This window comes from Drosophila yakuba, chromosome X (genome assembly GCF_016746365.2).
Source record: "Drosophila yakuba strain Tai18E2 chromosome X, Prin_Dyak_Tai18E2_2.1, whole genome shotgun sequence".
In the NCBI taxonomy this organism is placed as follows: Eukaryota; Metazoa; Arthropoda; class Insecta; order Diptera; family Drosophilidae; genus Drosophila; species Drosophila yakuba.
In genome coordinates this window covers 3,914,411-3,939,723 of record NC_052526.2, presented here as the reverse complement: position 1 = coordinate 3,939,723, position 25,313 = coordinate 3,914,411, and the positions used below count along the sequence as shown (strand labels likewise).

The 25,313-nt window shown below is 41.2% G+C and overlaps 1 protein-coding gene and 1 long non-coding RNA gene across 6 annotated transcripts; both read left to right on the top strand.

The window, feature by feature from the left end:
* Positions 1-44: 44 nt before the first annotated feature.
* On the top strand, positions 45-21,478 carry LOC6524206. 5 transcript variants are annotated; one of them, XM_039371049.2, is made up of 9 exons: positions 45-169; positions 983-1,139; positions 15,301-15,700; positions 16,931-17,103; positions 18,039-18,155; positions 18,228-18,521; positions 18,646-18,881; positions 19,123-19,326; positions 19,384-21,478. In XM_039371049.2, the coding sequence occupies exons 3-9, from the start codon at positions 15,495-15,497 to the stop codon at positions 19,810-19,812; spliced, it is 1,659 nt and encodes a 552-aa protein (XP_039226983.1). In that variant the 5' UTR covers positions 45-169; positions 983-1,139; positions 15,301-15,494; the 3' UTR covers positions 19,813-21,478. The 5 variants fall into 5 exon arrangements, with proteins under 5 accessions (XP_039226983.1, XP_039226977.1, XP_039226986.1 ...); XM_039371043.2 differs by having other exon boundaries at positions 57-169; positions 950-1,139; XM_039371052.2 differs by having other exon boundaries at positions 59-169; positions 940-1,139.
* Positions 21,479-21,952: 474 nt separating this feature from the next.
* On the top strand, positions 21,953-23,252 carry LOC26534587. The gene is made up of 2 exons (XR_001453791.3): positions 21,953-22,821; positions 22,948-23,252. It is a non-coding gene; the product is annotated as an uncharacterized LOC26534587 (long non-coding RNA).
* Positions 23,253-25,313: the final 2,061 nt, after the last annotated feature.

Genomic DNA, 25,313 nt, shown 5'->3' with positions numbered 1-25,313 from the left:
CGCCCTCTCGCTCGCACACCTGCCCGACGTCCGGGGAATATAGTCGATATGGCCGAACGGGGATTCAGTCTCCTCGCGATGCTCTGGCGTTGATCTTCGCCGATCTTCACGTGCTATCCGAGCTCTTTCCTGTCGCCAGTCATCTCTATTTTTTTTATTTTTACTTCGGGTGTGTTTTTTTATTGGTTTAATTGTGAAGTGAAATTGATTGAGTGCACCATACACAAATAATATAAACAAACTAAATGTCAATAATATTGAGTAATTACACCTTGAAGTGTGCAATAAAATCAATTAATTGGTGAAATTAGGCGCGCTTTTAAAGCAGACATGCAATGTAAATGGCAAAAATGCAATAAAATGGCTTATTAAATCGTGGTGACAAAAAGGCGGCCAGAAATCAACTCAAATGCCACAATCAAATTCAATATTCAATTGCGTTTATTTTATTTATTTTTTTTAATCATAATAACTGCTGATTCCGATGACTGCACATTTGATCGGTTTTTGAGCCTTTATTTAGATGCAAATATTTTGCATTTCAATTGCGTTGATGCCTTTTTATTGCACCCACTTGCTGCTGCTGTTTTTGTTGTGCCATAATTTCGTTTGTATTTTCTGCGAAAAGTCCAACTAGAAAAGTCCAACGGCGGGTGTCAAACAATTTTCATTTGAATTCCTTTTTTTTTCTGCGCGTTCTTTAGTTTTTTTTTTTATTTTTTATACATTTTGTTTGGCTTCACGCTGCTTTCATACTTAGCACACAAAAATGTGTGAGAGCCAGCGGCGCTCTTGGCTTCTTTATAAGTTCTTTTATTTATTTATAAATACGCGTTTTTTCGTTTGCGGCGCATAAAATAATGCAAAACATTTATGTTGGCGTTATTTCCTTGTTTTTTCCACCCATTTTGCCTCAATTGTTGACAATTGTGATGGAAGTGGACTGCAGAAATATGGAACATTTTCAAATGACATCCCACAGAAGTATGTGAACGCTTTGCAAAACATTAATTAATACTCAGTGACCATAAAAAACAAAAGCAATCTGTGTAATTGATGGCTTTGCTGCCATGACCAAAACAAAATTAGCAGCAAATATATATACGGCGAAAAACGGCAAACAAACTCGATTATTCCAGGTATAAATTGAATTCATCACTTTAATCACCTGAAATAGTATACATGGAATGTGTAGGGAGTCTCATGCTTTTCTAGAATTTGAAACTCATCGTTTCATGATCTTAGATATAAATTTGCAGAATATTCGAATACATTTGAATAACGCTTGAGACTGAAGTCGAGAGCTGATCAAATACACTCAAATCGATTGAATTGTTTTGTACGCGTCTCAAGTGACATACTTGAGCAAATTTTCGAGAGATCATTGAGGAGCATTTCACAAAACCTATGTTATGTACGAATACCCAGTGCTCCGCATTTATGAATAACTATGTATATACATATATACAGGCAGGTATATGGTATATGTATATGGTATATAGTACGATCCAGGGCCAAGTCGAGTGGCATTTGTTCAGTATTTCCGCTACATTTGCATTGACGGCGGGCAAGAAGTGCTGGGTACTGGGTACAGGGTAAGGTGAACTGAATTGAGAAGATGCCACACTCACTACCCGCAAAGCCGATCAATTCATACCCATTTCCATTTCAATTTCAATTTAAATTCCATCTGAAGACATTTCATTTTCATTTTCATTTCAAGTTCATTTTCAATTCGTCAGGCAGCGCTAACTTCGGCTAAAAAATAATGTGAAACACATGTGAGGGAAAAGATTAAACTGCTGGGATGGGTGCGGGTATACATGGCGTATACTCAACGAAATTGCCACAAGAGCAAGAAAAGAGGCTGTGCAGCTAATCCGGCATCTAATAAATATAATCAAAATTGTTTGCCGCCGTCTCGAAGTCCCCAATTGAATAATTGAACAATCTAACGCGAGATCGCCATCTCCGCAGCATTTTGTATTCATTCTGCTGAAAGAAGATCTATTCATGCGTTTTGGGTGCAGAATCGGAAGAACACATTTTGCTTTGGTTTGATCTTGGATCTTGGAATGTAGATCAAGGTGCGGATGAAGCCCAGCTAATGCTGATTTATACAATTGAAACGTGTTAAGTGGGCGTCTTCGTTTGATGCTATTTAAATCCGATTTTTGGAAGCCTAAAAATTACATTGAATTATGTATGAGTGTGTTCTTTTCAAACATTCTTTCAACTTGCAGGGTATTTAATGTGGTTTAATGTGTTTATTCTTTCAATCAATTAGAAGTGTCAATATATTGTTTTGTACATCCTGATTCTGATCTTCGCACTACAATTTTGCACATAATAATTTCATAATTTATAAAATCATAATTTTCGGCACGATTTCCTATGGGCGAAAAAAAGCAGAGAATCAAACTGATGACGCGACCTTGAGTTAAAATAGAAATTTATGCGCAACATTTATATTTATTTATTTTTGTTTCTGTTGGAAGCGATGGCCGCACGTCACCAATTGCCAAGCAGTTTGAATATTTTTCTTCTGAATTTGTTTCGATGCGGCTCTCTTAATCCCTTGGCTGCCCCTTAACCCACTGAAAATTCTTGGCCAAGAATGCAGCTGGCTGGTATCGCTGGTATACGGAGATAAGATCTTTGAATTCAAGTGAAAATGCATTAACATTCCGCGGCCAAGTGCACATTTGATTCAAATAAGGCAGCCAGAAAATTGAAATTGAATTGCCAGTGGAATGGACAGAAATTGTGAGCTAAAATATTCAACGTATTGCTGGATGCTGCAACAATTACCACCGCAAATCAATAATTTTTACGCCTGCCTTTTGTTTGGAGGTCGATTCTCTTGTAAATATTAAACGAAAATCTGGCGAAAATGGCCGGCGTTGGTTATTAAGTTTTTATGACTTTTTAATTGAAAACCTGGCCACAATTCATCAAAAAATCAAGTCGGAAGGCTTCTGCCGAAATCCAATGATTTCGTACTGTACAAGGCCTAAATCCAAACATCAAATCTCTATAGTTTCTCATAGGAAAAAACAGAGTCGTATTTTCAAACCACTAATGCAAATTAAAAGCGAATTCGTTTGAAATCTCATGACAACGACAACATTTCTGGCAATTAGTTAACCACACAAGGCAGGAGAATCATTTTGACCACATGTGAATAAAGCCATAAAAAGTGGATTTGAATGTGTGGGAAAAACTGAGGCAAATAGTGAGTGGTGGTAAATAAGCGAAAATGCAATTTAGAGAATGACAATATTATTTATTTCATTTGTTGTGCTCTCGTACCAAAAATAGATGGGTAAAAACAACAGGCTAGAAAGCAACAAAAAAAAAAAATGAAAACGCCAGAAACATCAGGCCCAAGAAATGAAAACCAAATCACGAAAATCGAGAGGCGAACGTGACAAAAAGATACAGATACAGAAGCGCAGTCACTGAGCCAGCAGCAAACTAATGATTCTTAGAACAACAGAGCAGTGAAAACCCAAATAAAGAGCAGCAAACGACGCACAGATGACAGAAAATATCAAATCAAATGCATTCATCTGGCAGGTGGAACATGACAGGAAAGCTGAGCAAAATGTGCAAAATGGCTGCGAGAAATAGAACGGGGAGGGCTTGGGGCATTTGGGGCATGTGGCATGGGGATGGGGATGGGGGCGCGGGGGTGCGTGGGTTGGAAAAGCCATATCCATTAGCAAGTGGACACTCAATCAGCAGCCGTCTAATGACGAACCCCTCAACGAAAACGAAAATAAACAGCCGAAAAGCGAGAGGAAGTACGAGTACTAAAACCCCTGACAGCCGTGTCTCTTAACCCAAAAAAGAGAAATATCTGCGAAGTGCAAGTGACTCAGCCGAAGCGAATTTGCCACAGTTACCTGCTACAATAAAAAATCTATTATATTTTTGACAGGCAAGATCCGTTTCGAAGAATACTATATACTACTATACTATGTGCTCAACAAAAAAATTGGTGCAGGAAGGCAGGCAGGCAGGGAAAATCATCAAATTAATGGTCAATAAATGCGTCATTCAATTGCAAAATAAATAAATAAAATTTGCAGCTGATTCAATTCAATTTTTGTTGAATTTATTTTTTAATCGAATTTTAAAATTTATGGCCCATTAATTTAATGCGTTTCCTCGTTAAAATTTAATATAAGCATACAGTACAGCAATTAAATTATTAATGAGCACCTTTGTTTTGGAAAATCCAAAACTCAAACAGGTGAACTGATACAGGTGTTTTGAAATTATTTATATTAAATCGCATCGGACTTTTATGCAAATGATAACACTATGAGATTAGCAAGTTAATAAAATAAATATTAAACCATTTAAACAAATTGCCCAGCATAAAATTACAGATGCGTCTCGGGTTGGCCATTCAACATTGAATATTAGAAATTTTTTGGCACACTTTAAGTGTTTCCAAGGCATTCTCGTCACGTAACTTGGCTGAATATCGAATGGCCGGCGATAAAAACGCATCGAGTCAAATGGCAAAATGGAAAATTGAAATGCAATAAGGCACTTAATGTTAAGCATTAAATAATTGACATGTCCATATAGCTGGGCAAACAAAGTGCATATCAAATTAAATGTTAACCGCCACGTTTGCCCACACATTCATAGTATCTATTGAATAGATGTTCACGTACGTCAAGCTGTACATATGCATATACATATTCATATATAAATATATATGTACATATAGCCATGTCGCAGCACGTGCGCGGCTTAAAAATTGTATTCAGAAATGAAAATGAAACGAGCGCAAGTCACATGAGCAAAATTTATGCACGTGACGCTCGCGAATTTCCCCATTTGCCGAATGAAAGGCTCTAAAATCGCAGCATTAATTGATTAATTATGCAAATTCAGATGTCAAGCTGACAAAAATATCAAAACTCTGTGCGCTTTGAATGGCTGCAAAATAAAATTACAAAGTGGCCCGATTCCTTTGATAAATGTGAATCAGTTATGCGCCAGATTTCTTGCCTTTTATTGGGATTTCTTCTAATGGGGAATATATGCCAGCATATTGGATTTTAAGGAATTAATATGACTTTCTGCTGACCTCTGATGCTTTTGATATAAAACTATAAAATTATAAAGTATGTTGTTCATTATACTCCACAAAAGAGAAGCAAACTGCTTATAAATAAAGCAATCTATTTATAAAACCCAGCATAGCCATATGTATCCCATTCACCCGCCTTCAGAAGAGTATCTGCCCTTCTGCTTGTTCGAAAAAAAGCACATAAAAAAGGCAAACAAACACAGAATAAGCGTTTCGGTATATGGGTGTTGGAAACTGTTTGCCAAAGCCGTCAGACATTTAAACATAAACAAACAGGCTGACACACGCACGCTAATTAAGTGCCCATCGTGCCTTATGCCGTGTCCACCTGTGCGTATACGTAATTAATGCCATTATAATCTCTTACGCATAATAAAGTAAGCAAGGGTAAAAACGTGCAAAATTATGCAAAAAATAAATAAAAAAAAGAAACAGTGACACAGAATGTGAACCAAGTATTTAATTAATTGTCACCACATTCTTTTCGATATTCGGTATTCGATTTCATTTCAAGCTCAAGCGATTAAATATTATAAAATCGCCACCAGTGCGTATACGTAATATTCGTTTATGTCACGTGGAGAGGAAAATCGAAAAACGAATAATACCTGGCGCTACAAATACACGCAGTTTTTAATTCTGTTTGCCTCCGTCAACACCTTTTTTTTCCACGATGAAAGCTTACAAATATTTGCAATTCGTATTTATTATTTCTTTGGGGTTTCGTTGCTTTTCTCCGAGTCTCGCTGACCATTTTTATGAGCTGCAGTACATCACCAAATGTTGCCCTGTATGCTTATTGTTTATAAACAAAACGCCCAATAGACTGGCAGCCAAATGATGGCTAAATAATAATAATAAATAGCATTCAGTACTATGGAAACAGCGTCTACAAATGGATTGAGGTAAATTCTGTGTGCTGTGAGTGTTGTGTGTGTTGACCACATGCCAAGTCCAAGAAAATAATGTAAAACTAAACAAAAGGCGCTGCGAAATGGAAAAATGGTAGGTGTGGTGACAATGCGCTTCTACCGAATCCTATTTACAATTCCCAGCTATTTCTGGAAATTTCGAGCTCCAAGGGCATCACACAATTTTGCAAAGCATTAGAATAAATATTGCAGAAGCGCTTTTGTTTTCCACAGTTAAATCCTCTCTTTGCAACAATTTCCTGTTTTATGAAGTTCCTTCGCTTTAGCTTGGCAAAAATATAATTTTACACCCATAAAATTGACTAGCCAACTTATCCTTATCATTTACGTACTGATTTTCGCAGATACAAATTTTTGCCATTTGTTTCACTTTTGGTAGCATCATCTATTTTTGCAAAAAATCGTCAAAATTTTACATTTTTAGGCTAAAATGCCACTTTATAGGAAGAATTCAACGGTGTACGAATACGGTGTATTACATTCCATATTTTGATCAATACATACATTATGGTAGACGAAAAACCGAGGTTTTGGGCTGGAGAATTGGATTACGATTTTTGGCTAAAATAAGAATTTTTATACCCGTTACTCGTAGACTAAAAGGGTATACTAGATTCGTTGAAAAGTATGTAACAGGCAGAAGGAAGCGTTTCCGACCATATAAAGTATATATATTCTTGATCAGGATCAATAGCCGAGTCGATCTGGCCATGTCCGTCTGTCCGTCCGTCTGTCCGTCCGTATAAACGTCGAGATCTCAGGAACTACAAAAGCTAGAAAGTTGAGATTAAGCATACAGTATCCAGAGATATAGAAGCAGCGCAAGTTTGCCGATTCATGTTGCCACGCCCACTCTAACGCCCACAAACCGCCCAAAGCTGCCACACCCACACTTTTGAAAAATGTTTTGATATTTTTTCATTTTTGTATTGGTCTAGTAAATTTCTATCAATTTGCCCAATAAAAGTTTGCCACGCCCACTCCAACGCCCACAATCCGCCAAAAACTGTCAGAGTTAAAGACACTCCTTCGCACTTCCAGTAGCTGAGTAACGGGTATCAGATAGTCGGGGAACTCGACTATAGCGTTCTTTCTTGTTTTTTTTTCGAACCTTTCGCAATCAAAAAGTCACTCATAGTTTTGTAAAAGGAGGTCATCTGCTCGAAGTGATGAGCGGACAAACTTAAAATTGCCCAAACACAAATCCATTAATAATCATCAGCGGGGATAAAAAACAAAGGAGAGAAGCAGCCGAAAAAGTGAATAAAATAATAATAAAAACCTTTTAGCATATCCATGGCTAAATCCCCCGAGCTAATGAGGCGGAGAACTCCCAGACCCGCCCCTTTTTCGCCCCCTTTTCCACACTGCTTTCGGCTGGGAAAACAGACAACATTGTTGCCAGCTTGTTTCAGTTCTTTTTTTCATATTTTCTGCGCACTTTTTTTGTTTACTTTTTTTTTGGGTGCGGAGTGGAGCATGTGCAACAATGTTTTTATTTTGGCTGAGCTTATTTTTAGTTACTTTTTGTTGCCTTCGCTGAGCGAGAGAAATAACTTTCTAAATAAACGCAGCGCAGTTAGCAACAATGGAGGTACCCATATACACTATACAATATATATATATATATATAAACACTTTCCGCTTTCGCTGTCTGAGCATTTTCGTGACGCTTTTCCACTTATTTCTATTTTGTACGTTTTATTTTCGTTTTTATTTTCCTTGGTCGCGTGGCAAAGTTTTCTCCTTGCAGCATTTCCATTTTATTGCCGCGCAGATTAGAGTTGCAAAATTGTTAAATTTTCATTCCAATTCCGGTCTTAATTTCTTTTCGTGGACAAAGCGGACAAAACGCCTCAAGTCCTTAGGCCAATTAATTGACAGCGTATAAAAGATAATGGTGAATAAATAAACGCTTGGTTAACCACTCGGCAACATAAATAATTGTGAATAATTGCGAATAACGCATCTAATGGAATTAAGTCATCTGGCGATCCGCAATTTCACAACATTCAGGCAATTCGTGAACAATTTGTTTTTACATAATAAAATTATGCAGGGTAAATTGGAAAATGCAGAATTTACTTGATAACAGGGATATTTATATGCAGAATATAATTACGATTTTCCCACTGATGAAGTTTATACCTATAGCAAAATGTTTTAAACATTAAGCAGCATATTCAATTTCTTATTTTACTGAGAACTATATTTATGCGAATTTTCGCATAATTAATGTGCCCTTTGCCCGATTCGTTTGCCTGTAATTTGTATTTGTAATACTACCTTATATCTTTCCATGGAAATAAAATGCTCTGTGTTTCTTCCATGTCAATTTGCTTGTTAATTTTTAAGTTAAGCTGATAATTAAATGTAACATATTATTATCCAGATTGCGCTATTAAATCGAATTCAACTTTTTGCTTATCCCAAAAGAGATTTTATATTTAACTGGAAACCATATAGATATTTCCTGGCTAGAAGTGGTTAACTGGGCTGTGGGAATACTTAGTTATATGTGCCACACCATGCCATAAACCTGCGGGGTTGCAGCGGAACTTTTGGCGACAAATTCTAAACGTTGTCGCCGTTCGCCGTTTGCGCCATCAAATTATGCAACGCGTTCTGCTGCGTCACGTGTTTCCACGTTTCAACGTTGCCACACAGGCAGCTGCAGTGGCGGCGTTATAAAATTTAATTAATGCAGCCGTGTGGTGGGGGAAGGGGGCGGTGAGAAGGGGGCGTGGCTGGGGCCGTACGAAGGCGGCCCAAGAAACGGGATAAGCTTGCGCAGAGACGATGGTCCTGAAGGCTTTGTCTACTGCTGCTGTTTTGTTGTTTTTGGGCCAGGTGTAAGGCATGAGTGCACTGCGAGAAAAGTGAAGCGTTTTAAACATAAAATGGGTTTTTCTTATGCAACATAAGGCAGTAGCAGGCCAGAGGAGCATTTTATCAGAGAAGTGGGTGGTATGTTTAGGTTTGGATTTTGCCAAGTGCACATCCCGCGCTACGGACAGCTGTAAAGTGCTTTGTTAATTAGCAAACTGGCGGGGAGGAGGAGCTGAATCAGGAGCAACAGCAGGAGCAGGAGCAGGAGCAGCAGCAGCAGGAGACCTGAGTCGTAGCTGCAGCTGGCCTGCTGGCAATAATTTGCGCCCGCAAGTATGCAACACATTTTGCCACGGCATGCGTGTGTCAGTTAGCGCCTCTGTGTGGGTGTGCGTGACATGTGTGTGTGTGTGTGAGTGTGCGTGTGTGTGCGCCTGCATTGTACTTCGCACACTATTTGTCAATGTCAGAAGGGATTCGCAGCTACTTCTGCTTCTCACACGCCACTAAATTTCAACGCCCTGCGATGCCAACGCGTCGGCAGCCAAAACACCTTCAATCGCCATCTCTGCTCTGTGTAATTGAGCAGCGGCGCCAATTGTCCCGACTCGAGCGGAAATAGCTACACATTGTTGCCCCAAACGGCACATATGGTGTTTAAAAAATTTGAACAAGCGAATTACGCTCTAAAAATGATTTTTCAACGATTTATTTTTCAATCAAGGTGAACAACAAGTTACCCAAATAACTTTTGGTTGCTTAATTAAACGCAAACTATTTTGTTGCGAGTGTATAGCCAGAGGTCGCCAGTCACGTGGCCACCTGAAAAGTTACGCCCCCATCGGCGTCCGTTGGCCAGTACGAGCATTTGGCACTGTTTAGTGCCGCCTTTCGCCGCCCCCATCCATCAACCGCAGGACCTTCCGTGCAGCAAACCGATGGCTACTGTGTGGCGCAACGTGTTAATCGAGTGGAGCGCTCAAAGCGTCGCTCATTTGGTTTTTCATTGCCGTTGACGCGCTTTCTCCATCAATGTGGCTTGATTTTGTGGCAGCCCCGTAAGCGTTGGCCAAAACAGGCGGCGACAGGGGGCGACAAGGGGTTAAGCATGCCTTTGGCATCCATCAATGATGCAACAACAGCCATTCTCCCCAAAGAGCTCACTGATTAGCCAGTGTGTTGAATGCTGTTTAAGCTGGAAAATCCAGCGGCTCTAAATTTAGACAATTTCCCAGTAGGTTTTGTATTCGTAGCAGCATAAAGTAGAAAATTCTGATGTCCGAATATGGAGCTGCTTACTTCCAATTACGTTTCAACGTATTTTTCGCCAGGCAATAAAAAGAATCTGTCGTAAGCATTATATTTGCCAGCTAAATATATATCAAGTTAATATGCCACACAAACACACACACAGTTGATAAGTGCCAGCGTGTGTGTGTGGGAGAGCGCCCTAAACTATGCAACACATTTGCATGTTTGTGCGACGCTTTTTTCCCCGCCGCTGCTGCTGCTTTCTTCGCTCTCAGCTTTCTCTGTGATATGTCTGATATGGCCTGTCTGCACCGACTGTCCCACACCCCCTCCCCCCCTATCCCCTGAAACCCCTAGAAGGGGCGGTGATGGGCGTGGCTGCAGGAAGATAGAGAGCAAAAGCGCAAAGCGCAGCGCGTTGTGAAATGCAAGCGAATTTGCATAGAAAATAGACAGTTTGGAAAATTGCATTCCATGTTGATAACTTAAGGCCCCATTGCAGGCACCGCTTTTCCTCACTTTTCCCCCCACCCTTTGCACTTTTCAGGCACCTTGCCATACACCCTCTCAGCCGCATTTTCATTCCCTCCACAGCTTTTCCACAGCTCTTAAACATTCGCCAGCTGCAATTGAAAACGAGCTTCAAGCACGCAACGCGTGTGCATAAATAACTTGTTTAAGTTTTATGGCAATGGACGTTGGTCCTTTGCGCAGTATTCCAGCGCCTCCTTTTGAACACCGCTTCCCCCCACCCTCACGCTTCTACACCGGGAGAAACCAACGGAACTGAAATGGGTAATCAAGGGTAATGTTCCAGCAAAACTGTGTGGTTGGGCATAAGAAGTGGCTTGAAAGTAATCAGTTCTAATAAGATCATTTAGAAGCATAGGCCACTCTTCCATGAATACTTACACCTCGTTTGTTGCTGTGTATGTATGCTTGTCTCACGATTTATAAACGCCTGGCAGGGGACTAGCCATTGCACTCGGACCTGGTCACACCTTGAGCGAAATGCAATTTTGTCTGCCAAGCCGGGGCGTCATCAAAAAAATTGCAGACTGCGTTGGCAAATTTGGGGTGTGGCGATGGGAGATGGGGTGATGGGGAGCTCAGGAGGTGGGGAGCTGGGGAGCTGGGGAAATGGGGAGCAATGCAAGTTGATGGGCTGTCACGGCAATACTGCACCTTGGCCTCAGTCCGGACAAGCGTCATTCGTGTCCGCATCCGGATCCGCATCCCTGTCCCTGTCCTTATCCCGATCCGTATCCGTATCCGAATCCCTTCTGGTCACCGTGTCCTGCGGAGTCCTGGACAGATTCTTTACCCCATTTCCACGCTCACCACAAAAGTCCGGCTGCGACGAGACAGAACTTGAAATCAAATGCAAAAATACCTGAGGGAAACTGTACTTGCCCAGTGTTTTTCCCGGCACTTTTCCAAGAGGTATCGCTGCTAGGACATCATCTGCTTGCATTTTGCCATTTTCACTATGCCTTTAAACTAGCTTCATTTTTTCTATAGATTTGCTATTTATTTCTTTAGATTTGTTTTATTTTTCTTATATATACTAGTTAATTAACCTCCTAGCTCTGCATTAACACATGCGGTTGCTTAAATTACAGGGTAACTCGTGGCGTGTACCTTTATGAGCGGGGCCATCTGTGTTTCTTTTTTTTTTGCCGACGTTCTCAATGCCACAAAGTCGGTAGTAGTATAGTTTAGCGCACTCGTTGTTGTAGTTTTCAAGTGAAAGAAGGAGCTGTCGGAGCTGCCGACCCCTTCCCCCCCCCAAGCAGAATTCAACCTTCCCGCCCCTGGCCGCCGAGCTGCGAGCTCCTGTTTGTTTTGCCACAAAGGCTGCAATGGATGCCTTGGTTGCTGACTCCGAATCTCGGACCTAGGGCAACCTGATGGAATTGCCGACTGACTCACTGGCTGACTCACTGACTGACTGACTGACTCTTTATGTGACTCTAGCCTCCTCCAGCTCCCACTTCTTGCCAACTCCAATGCGAGTGACTGGGGCTGCCTTGTCATGATGCTGTTGTAACTATTTGACTTTATCTTGTTGCCGCTGCTGGTTCTGGGTAAACAAAATGCACTGGGGTTAAGGAGATGAAGTGCGGCCGGGCTGGCAAGACAGTCGGCGATAAACAAAACCCAAAAAGCGTGGACTCGGCCCTCGTGGATTTATGTGGTCAGTGGGTTGTTGGCGAGCGCTTCAGGCTCTACACGGCAAAAAAAATTGGGATGACTGAACTTACAGCGGATCAGGTTGTTTAAGCGTCTGTACTTGTAAATATTTAGATAGATCATTCTTGAATTTTTATTCTTGCGAATAAAATTTAGAATTTCTTTTCTAATGTGGTCTTTCAGTGTAGTCCTCTTAGGCTATTGTGTGTGCGCCTTCGCTCTGTCTGGTTTTCAATTTAAAGTTAATTTTAAATGTTGCTTAAATGCAACTTATCCTAATCAGGGAAAACGCAGCCGCGGGCTTTGCTTTCTTCTCTTTTCTCTCCCGACGCTTTTTTCCCGACTGCCTCCTTGAGTCTGGCTTTAAAGCCGTTTTCCCCATTTTCCCCATTTTCTTTGTAGTTGACTGCCAATTAGGAGCAAGGCGCACATTTTTTTGCAGGTGCTGAGAAAATGGCACACAGCCACTTGACTTGCCCAAGCTTCTCTTGTTGCTATTATTATTATTTTTATTTTTTGTACCCACTGAGCCACTCACTAATTATGCAAGGGGAGCAAAAAACACAAAAAAAAAAACTCAGAGGAATGTAAGAATTTTTTGTTGCATCTGGCCGAACTGTAAAAAAAAACCAAAACTGGAACGCGGCCTGGTGGCAAGACGAAGCGAAGGGTGGGGAAAATCTGGAGAATTCTTCTTCGCTTTTTTCGCACGGAACTGTCAACCGCCCAGGTGTGTGTGTGAGCTGGTGTGTGTGTGTGCTAATTTAGGCATCTTTTGTCGTGTCTGCCCAAATGACACATATACAGAAATGTGTCTAAAAACCAAAAGGAGTCTTTGGCCTTGGGTTATACCCTGTAAAAAACATACTTTTCCTTAATTTATTTCATACTAACTACCTTGCGTATACGTAATATTTGTGTTTGCAATTGGGAATGTCTTCATTTAGTTTTTTACTACAAGTGTAACTATTAATATATATATATATATATATATTTTTATAGATATATTATAAAAATAAAAAATAAATGAAAAAATTTTCATAATTATTTTATAATAATAATCACATACCCCTTGATTTGCTTAGGCCAAAAATGAAAATAATTTTGTTGCCTAAAAGAGAGATGTGTATAGAAACCGCCAACAATAACAACAAAACAGACAACAAAAAGTCTTTGTTTGCCTGCGGCTGCCACAACAACAACAACTACTACTAAGTACAGCCTGAGGAAGAAGAAGAGCAGACGTATTGTGAAATGCCAAGAAAAATGCAAAAAAAGGAAAAAAAATGAAGATGGGCCTGTTTTATTTCATTCCGTTCCACTCAGCGGCATTTTAGCCATATTTCGCCATTTTCCTTCCAGGCGCCGTTCATTCACGTATTCATTCACGCATTCATTCATTCATTCAATTATTCAGTCAGGCAGCTAGTCAGCTAGCCAGCTATTCATTCATTCATGCCCATTCATTCCGGCATTCATTCAACCATTTCCATATTCATTCATTGATAAGTGAGGCAGGACCTTACAGCTCTCTTCTATTTCAGAGTGCAGCTGCACTGCACTGCTAAAATGTTTCCTATATAGAATGCAGATCCAGATCGACATCGAAGTTATAGTTTTTCCCTATGCTGCTTGCATCGTTTCAGGTTGCGGTTTAGGAAAATAGAGAGCTAATTTTATTTTGAGGATTTAAAAAACACTTTTGCCAAGAGACTGTCAAAAGTCCCACAGCAAGCTAATGTGTGTGTGTCTGTTTTTTTTGCAATCAATTAATGGGTACATTTTGTCCCACCTTTTTTTTTTTTTTGGGAACCTCTCAAATGTCATCAGATGTGGCTAGCGGACATAAAAGTATTTTTGTTGTTTTGTTTGCTTTTCCCAAGTTCGCTTAATGCAACGAATATCGTTTTTCGGTTTTTGGGGTTTTCGGTTTTTGTTTTCACTCACGTACGTGCAATATTTGCGAATTTCGAGGGGCGGCAACTTGACTGTGAATTTGCCACTTTTATTGTTTTTAAAACGCTTTCCAATTCCTTGCTCTCCTTTTGTCTATTTGCGATTTTCTATTTTGACCATTTTACCCATTTTGCTCGATTCTCGTTGCTTATGTTTTTTGTAGTTGCCCCTGCTGCAATTGCAATTCCAGTTTTATTTTACGCGCAATTTGTCTGCCCAGCTTGTAAGTGGGTGGTAAAAAAGCGTGGGAAAAAATCGTTGCAAAATCGAGAAATGCTTGCCACGAGCTTGTTACGAACTGAAACAAAAGAAATGAGCGAAAAATCCCCGAAATTGCCCCGAAATTGAAAACCAAATAAATAAGTAAACTTTCTATGCGGGTTCTGTGTGTGTGTGAGTGTGGAAAATGTAATTCGAGGCAAATATCCGAGTGGTTGCTGCAGAAATCTGCAACAAACAGCTGGAAGACAGAGCTGCAGGCCATATCCTTCCACTATCGCAACGCCCTTCTCTCTTGCTGCGCTGGCCAAGTGCTATCTGTATCTGTCCGATTGTTGGCCAATATCAATGCCAATCCGAGTTGGCCATAAATCATTTGGTGCTGTCGAAACCCAAGAAACCCAAGAAACGCTACAAACGCAAGGAACGGAAGGATATCGAATGATTAGCGTGAGAAATTATAACGCTGCAGAGTGTTGATTTTCCTCTTGTTTCCTTCTTATATATTTTATTTGGACCTCAAAGTGCAATTGTGTAATAGTTGCGATCTGATTAATATTTAGCTTAAGCACAAATCCCAACTGAGAGGTATGCAACATTCTGTTTGGCGTTCGAACTTCGAAGTTGCAAACCATTTGGCTTATTTCATTGCATACTTTGCGACACCTTATCAAGTGATTTATTTTGTAAAAGAGTTGCCAATAACATTCACCACAAAAACTCGCACTAAGTAGATTAGTTCCATTGCGTCGTAATCGTATATATACATAGCTAACACAACTACTGTATTCTTTCACATTTTTCCAGTGGGCGTGGCAGTGGGCGTGTGTGTGTTTTCGCTGCTGACAAAAGTGCAATTGCAATAGCAATCGGAATCGAGTGGAGATACGGAAAATCGGGTGAACGCAAACCGATACGGGCCAAACTCAAGTGGCCAGTATAGGCGGCGAAAAGCAGGCGGAGGCGGAGGCGGTGGCGGTTGAGGAGGCGTGGTGGCAGTCATGACAATGTCCTCGACGTCGACTGCGACTGTGACTGCGACGTCGACAGCGACTGCGACGCTGGCCGAGGCAAACGCAACTGTTGGCGAAATGTTTTCGGATGCTGATATGGCGGAAGTGCGGCATGTTGTCCAACGCATTTTGGTGCCGTGCGTTTTTGTTATTGGACTATTGGGAAATTCAGTGAGCATTTATGTTTTGACGCGGTAAGTGCACTTGTATCCCCCCTCGTACCCCTCGCTACCCCTGCGCTACCCCTGCGCAACCCCGCCCCATCCATTTCGGTGGTTATTGTTGCTGGCTTGTTATTGCCCAGCCGATTTTGGGCAATGGCGTGGGCGTGGCCTTTAGGCACTGCTATTTTATGCATGCAACAGATTTTCGAATTAAATATCAACTACTTGCTTTGATGGCGATGGCGATGGCATTTCAAAGAAGTTTAAGCTGCCAAGTGACGGAGAACGTTAAGTGATTAGGCATGCAAAAGCGTTTAATCGGATTTTCCTGCTTTTGGTTAAGTGCTGAAAGGTATGCAATGCACGTCAAGCGCATTAAACACGACATTTAATTGTAGCCACCGCTGCACTTTAAAATCATTTCCACACGGCCAACAACACAATAATAACAGCAACAGCAACAACAACTACACAAGTGCAACAACAATAACAGTAACTGAAACAATAAGAGCCATTTTATGTGCCAAATGCAAAAACGCACACAGCTGCACACCGATAGGCGAAAGTGTGTGAGTGTGTTTTTTATGTCTGGCGGAAAATATGCGACAGTTGCAAGTGCTCTGTGCGGCAGGCTGACTGCTATGACACCATATGTCCAATTCCCGGAAAAGCTGGGAAAACGTAAACAGTGTTTTCAGAAAATTTGCAAATTTCCCCCTCTCAAAGCTTGCCAAATTAATTTTTTTTCACAAAACAAAATGTATTAAATATTTTAGATTAATTGCTCTTTCTTATGAATTATTTGATATCCATATTTATAACTTTTCGCATAGAACGTTGACGGCGTGAATGGGGCTTTAATTAAATATTTGCATTACTTTATTTTGTGTTGCGGGAAATGTAGAAAATTTAACTTTCTGAGCTGCGGGCGTTGCCAGGGAGCAAACTAAATGCTAACAGTTAGTTTTTATTGTTCATCTTTTGGCTTTATGACTGTGCCGACATTTGTGCGCATTTCGGAAAATGCCCAAGGCCACCCCTCCCCCCTCGAATTTTCCACCACCCGCTTTCGCAGTGCACCGTTTGGCTTTCTGGCAATTTGCTATTTCAATTCGTGTTGCACTTGGCAGCGTTTTGCATTGTCCACCGAAATGGTTTGGCCTGATTTCCAAATGGCGGCGAATGCGGCCCAACAACAGAATAAACACCATTTGCCATTCTTTCTGCTATTCCTGATGTCCGCCATTATTTTGTTTTCAGAAAGCGCATGAGATGCACCACAAACATATATCTAACGGCGCTGGCCATCACGGATATCGCCTACCTGACCTGCCAGTTGATCCTGTCACTGCAGCACTACGACTATCCCAAGTACCACTTCAAGCTGTACTGGCAGCTCTATGGCTACTTCGTCTGGCTGTGCGACAGTTTCGGTGAGTACTACTAGATTTGTGATTAAAAAGCGCTCAAGAAACGGAAGTCGTCCTTGCAGATGCACAAAAGTATGCAACAATACGCTGAAAAGCCGAAAGTAACTCGAATTTACACCGAAGGATATAACTATGCTTTTAAAGTTAAATGTGCACGAAAAGGGTGTAGATATTTAACACAAGGGGAGGCAAACTTTGCTAGGAAAAGCGTACATTTCATGCGGCGAAAACAATTGCTGCTGGGGGTAAAAAGACCGAATGCAACGTTTGGAGAGCACTAAGTGGAATGGTGTGGATTCCATAAATTCCCCAGTTCCCGGTTTAGCTTCTGCTGGATGCCCCCCCCATTCCCCCTCATTCCCCATATTCCCCGTATCCATGGATTCCTGCGATGGGCCCATCAATTCGAATTGCACCTGCGGCTGATGCTGCTGTTGTGCATCAATTTCATTGAGCTCTGCCAATTTACGAGGTATAGTAAGCAGCGCTTTCTGCAAAATGCCAGCGGTCAGCTGAGGCTCACTGCCATGCGATAGCGTTTTTCCGAACCATTTTCCGCTTTCCCACCCCTTCCAATCCCCTCCAGCAACCTCATCAGCGCAGCACGGACGTCAATCGCTTAGAGTGCGCCGCGTTTTGAATAAATTGACAGGCTGCGCAGCGAATAAATTGGTGTGGGTTCAAAAATGTGTGGTTTGTGGGATTAACAACGGAGCTGCGTTTATTTATAATTCCAGAGTACACGCGAAAAAATGCGCTTGTCCAACCCAATTTAAGCTTCATTTCGATTCAATGATTTTATACATTTTCCTTAAGAATCTATATGTTTAAGTATGTGAACTGAACGAATCAGATTGGAAGTTTAGCCAAAAATATTTGCAGTGCATCTCACTGATTGCCTCTGTATTGTACTCATTCACTGTTTTTTTTGCGAACAGGGTACATCTCAATTTACATAGCCGTGTGCTTCACCATCGAGCGATTCATTGCGATACGCTATCCGCTCAAGAGGCAAACATTCTGCACGGAATCGCTGGCCAAAAAGGTGATAGCAGGTGAGTTAGGCTCAAAAACAATGGCATACATATACATATATATTTGATGTATCTATTTTGCTTTGCTGTTAGCCGTGGCCATCTTCTGTTTGCTGTCCACACTCTCGACGGCATTCGAGCACACAATTACGATAGGTATGAGGCAGATTGATGACGCCTACCAGCCGTGCAACCAAACGGTGGCCAACATCTCGCCCACGCCGCCGCCCCCTGTGGCAGCCACGCCCCCATTGGTCACGCCCCCGCTGCCCACGCCGGCGACCATTTGGCAATCGCCACCATTTGACGCCACCACGACGGCCGGCTCGTCGTCTAATCTGCTCGTCGACTGGGGCAGTGGCGGTGGCAGTGGTGATGGAGAGCCAGGTGAGTGACGAGGGCATCGCATAGCGTACACTCGAAAAAATCGAATGGATCCAGAAGTTCGACAGCTTTATCAGTGCCCGCAGAACCCTATTGAATCGTCTTCTATAACTTTTCCCTACACTAGAGAACATTCCACGACATCGCCGTCAGCGGCAGTCGTCTGGATTTGTGACGCTGCCCACATTGAGAAAAACGCTGGAGCTGGAGGAGCAGGATAAGGACCAGGAGCAGGACCAGCAGGGGTCAGGGGTCACGGAGAGTTTGCTGCAATTGTTGCAGCGTCGCAAGCGCAGCGCTGAGAGCCACAACATCAACAATACGGATGCATTCGCATTTAATGTAACGGAATACTGTCAAAATGTGAGTAAAATGTGCTGGGAATAGCGGAGATTTCCCTGGTGCGAAACCATGAGAAAATGGTTAACCACCGAAAATCCCGAGGGGTGTTGAAGTGCCATGACTATGATAAATTTGGCAATAACTTAAAATGATATCTGTGCTTTGAGTTGGCTTGCTTTTACTCTGGTCACTTGGGAGTTCGTCTTTCTTTAAGTTTGGCTTAGTTGTTATTAATGGGAATTCACGTATGTTTGCATTCTAGGTGACTTTCTATAATCATGGTCTGTCGGAACTGGGCTATGATGAGCTATATAGCTATCTGTGGAACCTGTTCACACTGCTGGTCTTCGTGGTCTTTCCCCTACTCCTATTGGCCACCTTCAACTCCTTTCTCATTCTGCTGGTGCATCGCTCCAAGAATCTGCGTGGTGACCTCACCAATGCCAGCAGCATAAGGCGCACAAAAGTGAGTTATACGAAAGCACAGTGTTTTACAATAATATGTCATTTCAAATCCACACAGCGCAAATCAAATTCTGGCTTAAAAGGCAGCGTATCGCAGGAAAATCGCGTGACGATCACACTCATAGCGGTGGTGTTAATGTTCATAGTTTGCCAGCTGCCTTGGGCGATCTATTTGATTGTCAATCAGTACATGGAAATTCAAGTTGGCACACAGGTGGTAGCGGGAAATGTGTGTAATCTGCTGGCCTCCCTGCACGCGGCCTCCAATTTTTTCCTATACTGTGTGCTCTCTGATAAGTACCGAAAGACGGTGCGAGAACTGATAACTGGATATCGCTATAGACGTCGACATGCCCGCAATAATACGAGTCTCTATGTGCCGCACACGACGACTACACTGACCCAAATAAATGGCGATCATTATGGCAGCAATTATGGCGGAGCCGGAAGTCGTCGAAATCGCAATACGGGTCGCCTGATAGCGTGAAGATATCTATACAAATTTTATATTTACTGGTTCAACTCCATGGGATGACAGTGATGATAGCACATGTCACGTAATTTCTCGAGGCGAGAAGAGGGCTTTAAATTTGCCAGCAAATCACACGGAATCACAAGTGACTTGATTGCATCAAAATCAAAAGTGATTCAATTCAAGCGTGCGATTAGCAGAAAATTTAATTTGTTATATCAATCGATATCTATGTATATCTCAATCTCTCTCTCTCTTTACATATCTCTCTCTATACATATATATATATATATATATATACTACATAACATACATTGTGCCATAATGTGATGATTATAGATTTATGCTAGTTAACCTAAACGTAATTGTTGTCCTAAGTACTAAACGCACGCAAAATACACACACACACAAATTAACAAAGGCCCATTGAGAGTTTTGCTATTCGCACCTGTCCCACTGGGCGTATGAGTAACGCAACCCACCAGCAATGCATATCAACTTGCTGCCCAGCAAATCGACAAATATCCACTATGCACTAGTCCACAGTTGGCATATCCTGCGAGACTGCGGTCAGCAAAAGAAGTCAAAATGAAAAGGGGAAGAAGGCAGGAACAGGACCTTCTGAATGTAAAGCTCGAATGGTTGCATTCCCATCAGCTTAAGGTGTCAATACTATGTTGCAGCATTCTTTGGGCCGTAAATTAAAGGCAGTTGTGCTTAGATACATTAACTAGCAAATCAAATATATATGTATATATATCTTAAACCACAAGCTTAACCAACTGTTGCAAGGATGAAAAAACAAGGTCAGAGTCTCGGCGCACAGGTGTCCCTTTACCTGTTGTTGTTGCCATAATTAAAGTGTTGACAATGGGCAGCTGCAATCGCCATTGCCAAATCTCCAGTTGCCAGTTAGCAGTTAAATTGGACTGACCGATACCTAATTGAATGCCAGCCAAAAACCAGGTTCTTGCCCATTTAGTTCACAGTTTCCGGTTCCCGGTTCCCGATTTCCGGTTTCCCCACTTCCTGTTTGCTGTTCGCAGGCCCAAAATGCAATACGAACAGCTGCTGCAATCGAACTGCTGCAACTGCAGATCCAACTAAGCCGATAATTGAAGGTGCCGTGTTTGGGCAGTGGAGAAGTGCAGAAGTGGGGCAGTGGGGAATCTTCCATGTCAACCTCAAACCGCCCACCTTTCCAGGATAATTGGTTCGTTGGGAGTGGGTAGTTGCTAGTCGTTAGTAGTTGGCCATCGATGGCGAATGCTAAAATACAAGTGAAAATCTTTTTCGGAATGCCGGCAATAAATTTCGAAGGGGAGAAAATGTGGAAAAGCGAAATCTAACCCATCCACACACGGAAAGCCACACACACACAAACGTAATGGAGTAACAAACATTTGCGGTTTACTGCATTGCTCTATTTCCATCCACACATGTACAGCATTGGCCACGCAAATAGGTTTTACCCAGCAAAATACCACATTTCAAAAAAGGTTTATCTTAGCTATTAGTTTGCAATCGTTTTTGTCAACTTTCATGCCATCTTGATACATATTTATTTTAAACTTTAGCATAAGTTTTTAACTGTTACTATTTTAGTCGCCTATGTAAGGTGTATTGATACAGAGCAATCGCATTTGTTGTTAAGAAATTGAGAGCACTTTTGCAATAACAAGCTTAGAAAAAACTCTTTATTAAATGTGCGGTAAGTGGGAAATGCAATACGTTGCTATAAAAATGCACATTTTCACCAATTTAAGCAAGTTAAAGACTGCCATTCTATTCTAATCTAATCGACTCGCTTACATCTTTTCCTCTATCATTTTATTCGGCCATCATCAGGCCATTGAAATGGACCGAAAAATCGGGAAGGGGTGTGGGGGGTGGGGCGTATATTATGAAAGTGTAACAGCTGATTTCACCACCCACATTGTGGCCGCCTGCCACCACTAGAGTGCATGAAAAATTACAAGTCAGCCCCACAATTGAAATATTTCCGCCTCAACGCACTGAAATGCGGAATCGAAAATAGTTATCTGTGCGCCACCAACGAACCCCCCCTTTTGCCCTTTCCCCCTTTCTTTTTTTACACGCCAAAAATATGCAGTCAAATCGAGGGGGGGGGGGGGAATTTTTGGGGGGTGATATGGGGAATATGGGCATATAGCATGATATGGCAGACGGATGTGGCAGCGACAAGGACAACATCGCTGTGGACACATATGTGCATTATGTGTGGCCCAGTTGCCAGCTTCGGATACTGGGTACTGGCTACTGAAAACTGGATATTGAATACTGGATACTGGTTGGTGTATGGCGATTGGGGTCCGAGAAATTTCCATATTTGATTGTTTTTGAAGGCCTGCCGCAGGACGAGAAAAGCAGGAAAAGCAGACAAAACGCAGAATAAAAAGCTCGCCAAGCGGCGTCTGTTTATTGAAAACGGCATATAAAAATCGAATGGGCGGCGGCGCTTTTTCGTCCTTTTTGGAATTGTGAAAATGTGGAATGCACCAGGCATAACATACTTTTGGGGGCGCTCACCGAAATGCATGCATTTATTTACAGATATGTATGTACGTAGGTGCAAGGACAACCCATCCAATGGTAAAAAATATTAAGTGAAGGCAAAGAAAAAATAGGCACGAAGGCCGTTAGCAGAATGAAACGAATTACGAGTACCCTAATCGAAGAATTCATATTGCATTGTCATTCCAAAATATTTGTATAGAAATTTAGAGTGGTGTAATCTCACCAAGAAAATTATTTGTTAGCCGATCATTGATATGATGCTGAAATCAGGAAATTCACAGAAATGTGTACTTGTACTCGAGTTTTTTCCTATTTTGTAAACTCATTAAAGGCAACTAGTAGGCATGTAGGGAAAATTCAAATAATTTGTTCAGTTTACAATTATTTTTGCTGGCGCAACCCGAAAAATAGTAAAGCATGCAAAACATTCGCAGTGACACAAAAGCATGAACTTGCAAAAATAAACAGGGGAACAGTAGAAAAAAAGTAAGCACTCGTGACAAAGCGAAAGTCGGATAATGCCATTGCAAAAACAAGAAAAGTGGCAGCAACAGCAGCAACAGAATAACATTATAAAGTATCCTGACCATTTTTATTATTTTTTTTTTGCAGCCATGCAGCCGGCAGCGACAGTCAAAAAGTTGTTACAAAAAACAATTTTCGGATTCAGTAGTTTGTAGCTGCAATCTTTAAATGGATGTACATGGCAAGTGGGAAGTATCAGAAATTAAACGCGAATTGATTGCAACAAGAAGATAGCGAGTTTTTTTTTATTTACTTGTCATACTTATGATGAAAATAATAAAATTCTTCAGTGAAATGTTCGATTTTTGCCGAATTTAAATATTCGAAAGACAGAAATCACATAGGCTTTGAATATTTCTATGTTGTAATAAACAGCAAATGAAGTAAAACAATGCACATGATTTTCTGCTTTAAACTTACACAAAAACTTAATTTAATCCAATTAATCTTTATTCTACTTTTCCCCTTAATGTTTATTTGCGTGTTATTTATTTTAAGCAATTTGTATTTATTTATTTATTTAGTTTTCCCAGGCGTTTTTTATTGCTATTTTGGGGCAAATCGGAGGCCATAAAACTGTGCAAATTCAAATATGCTACAATTGAGCCTCGTAAAATTTTACGTCGAGCGAGACAGCATGACCGAGTGCGAGCGAGATAGCTGGCACAAGATGGAATTCTGAAGGGGGAAAAACGGGCACAAAAACATTTTGCGGTTGAAGGCAGTTAGCCAAATATATGTACAACTAGATAAACAAGCTGCTCAAACTAGTTGCACACAAACACCGACATACACACACACACGCACACATGCACACATGCGAGATCCTTTAGAAAGGGATGGCCATATGGGAGGTGGAAAAGCGGGAAAGAGGAACAAAAAAATGAACCAAAACTGACAAACCGTTTAATCATTGGAGTTGTTCTCTCAGTGTTTGGTTTTCATTTTATAGTATTTGCCAATTTCTTGATGCCCTTGTGTGTGGTGTGCGAGTATGTGTGTGCCAGCTAATTTTCGTTGCCTACTTTTCGGTACTTTTAGCACACTATTAAGCAAAAATATAAAATATACGCAAATATTTTTGAAACAAAGGGATATACAGTTTGGTTGGGATAACTTTCAAATTTTCATTTATTTGTTGCAATATACTTAAAATACGTCATATATTACAAAGTTCAATGGGAGTTTTAATGGCACTTCTAGAATTGAGGTAGGTTAACAAGGATTTATTTTAATTGCTGGGGTTTAAATGCGTTGTTTGTGTGCAGTGTGTGCCTAATTTTCCTTTTCTACTTTTTGAGCTTTTCGCTCGGAATTTCGTTATTCTTGCCATTAAATGTTTTCAATTAACAATCTGTTGTGGCTTAACTGGAATAGCCTACCCTATTTATACTTTAATACTTCCACTCACGCACTTTGCACACACACACACACACTGATATATTTGGGGATACCCTTTTGGCGCTCTTTCTGCTCTTTGTTTGCTGTTTTCTTATGTTTTGTGCTGAAAATTTGCTTAATTAAAAATAACAAGCAAAGCCAACAGCAAACATCAGCCCATTGCAATGTTAAAACCAAAAAACCCATTTGAAGTGAGTGGCAGAAGGGGGTCAGGAGAGGGGCAGAAGAATAAAAACCGCAGAGCTACAAGCAAAACTTTGTTTAATGGTTAGTTAAGCGTTTAATTTGCACAAAGCCTCGGAGCTCATCATCCACTCGCACCAGAGCCACATATATCAGCATATGTACTCGTATTCACAGCCCCAAACTCCCCTGATGACTCTTTAAAGCAGCTGAGGCCCATGTGCCCGGAGTTTGTTGTCTTCAAATGCTTTTCACCAATTGGTTATTACTTTCATTTTGGTTTCATCAACACCCCGAATATCCCAAATTCAGAGAAGCTGCCCAACTAAACATCAGAGATTATTTCCTCTGCATACTTTTAGATATTTTTAAAGCCCTTGCACTATTTTTTTAGGACCAGCTGTACAGATATTTTTCTATTTTAGCAGCAAAACTGCTGATCAGCCCAGTCGATTTTCATTTTGAATTCAGTAAAAACTTTCCGTTTTCCCGCAGATTGCGGAGTCAAGTGGTGGTGGGGAGGTGGAAAGAGGTTAATGGCTTTTTGCTGAGTGCAGCCATGTTTGTGGCAGCCAGCGAATGGCAGCTAAGCGGCTTAAAGTTGACGCACTAAAATAATTTCAGTGTTAATTGTATTTGAAAACCATCAAGGCTGCTGCTGGCCCATGCTCGCCGGCTAAAAAACTTTTGCCTAATGCCAATTAGAGGGAATGTCCATGTTGCTGTATTTTTCGGGGGGATTGGAGAAAAACTGGCGGCCACAGAACAGGGCTGATTATGCGATTCCCTTTTATCTTGGCCACTGTTTTTTCTTATTTTCCAGTAAAAGCAAAAATACTACAAATTACTCGCTTTAAATAAGTCTCAGC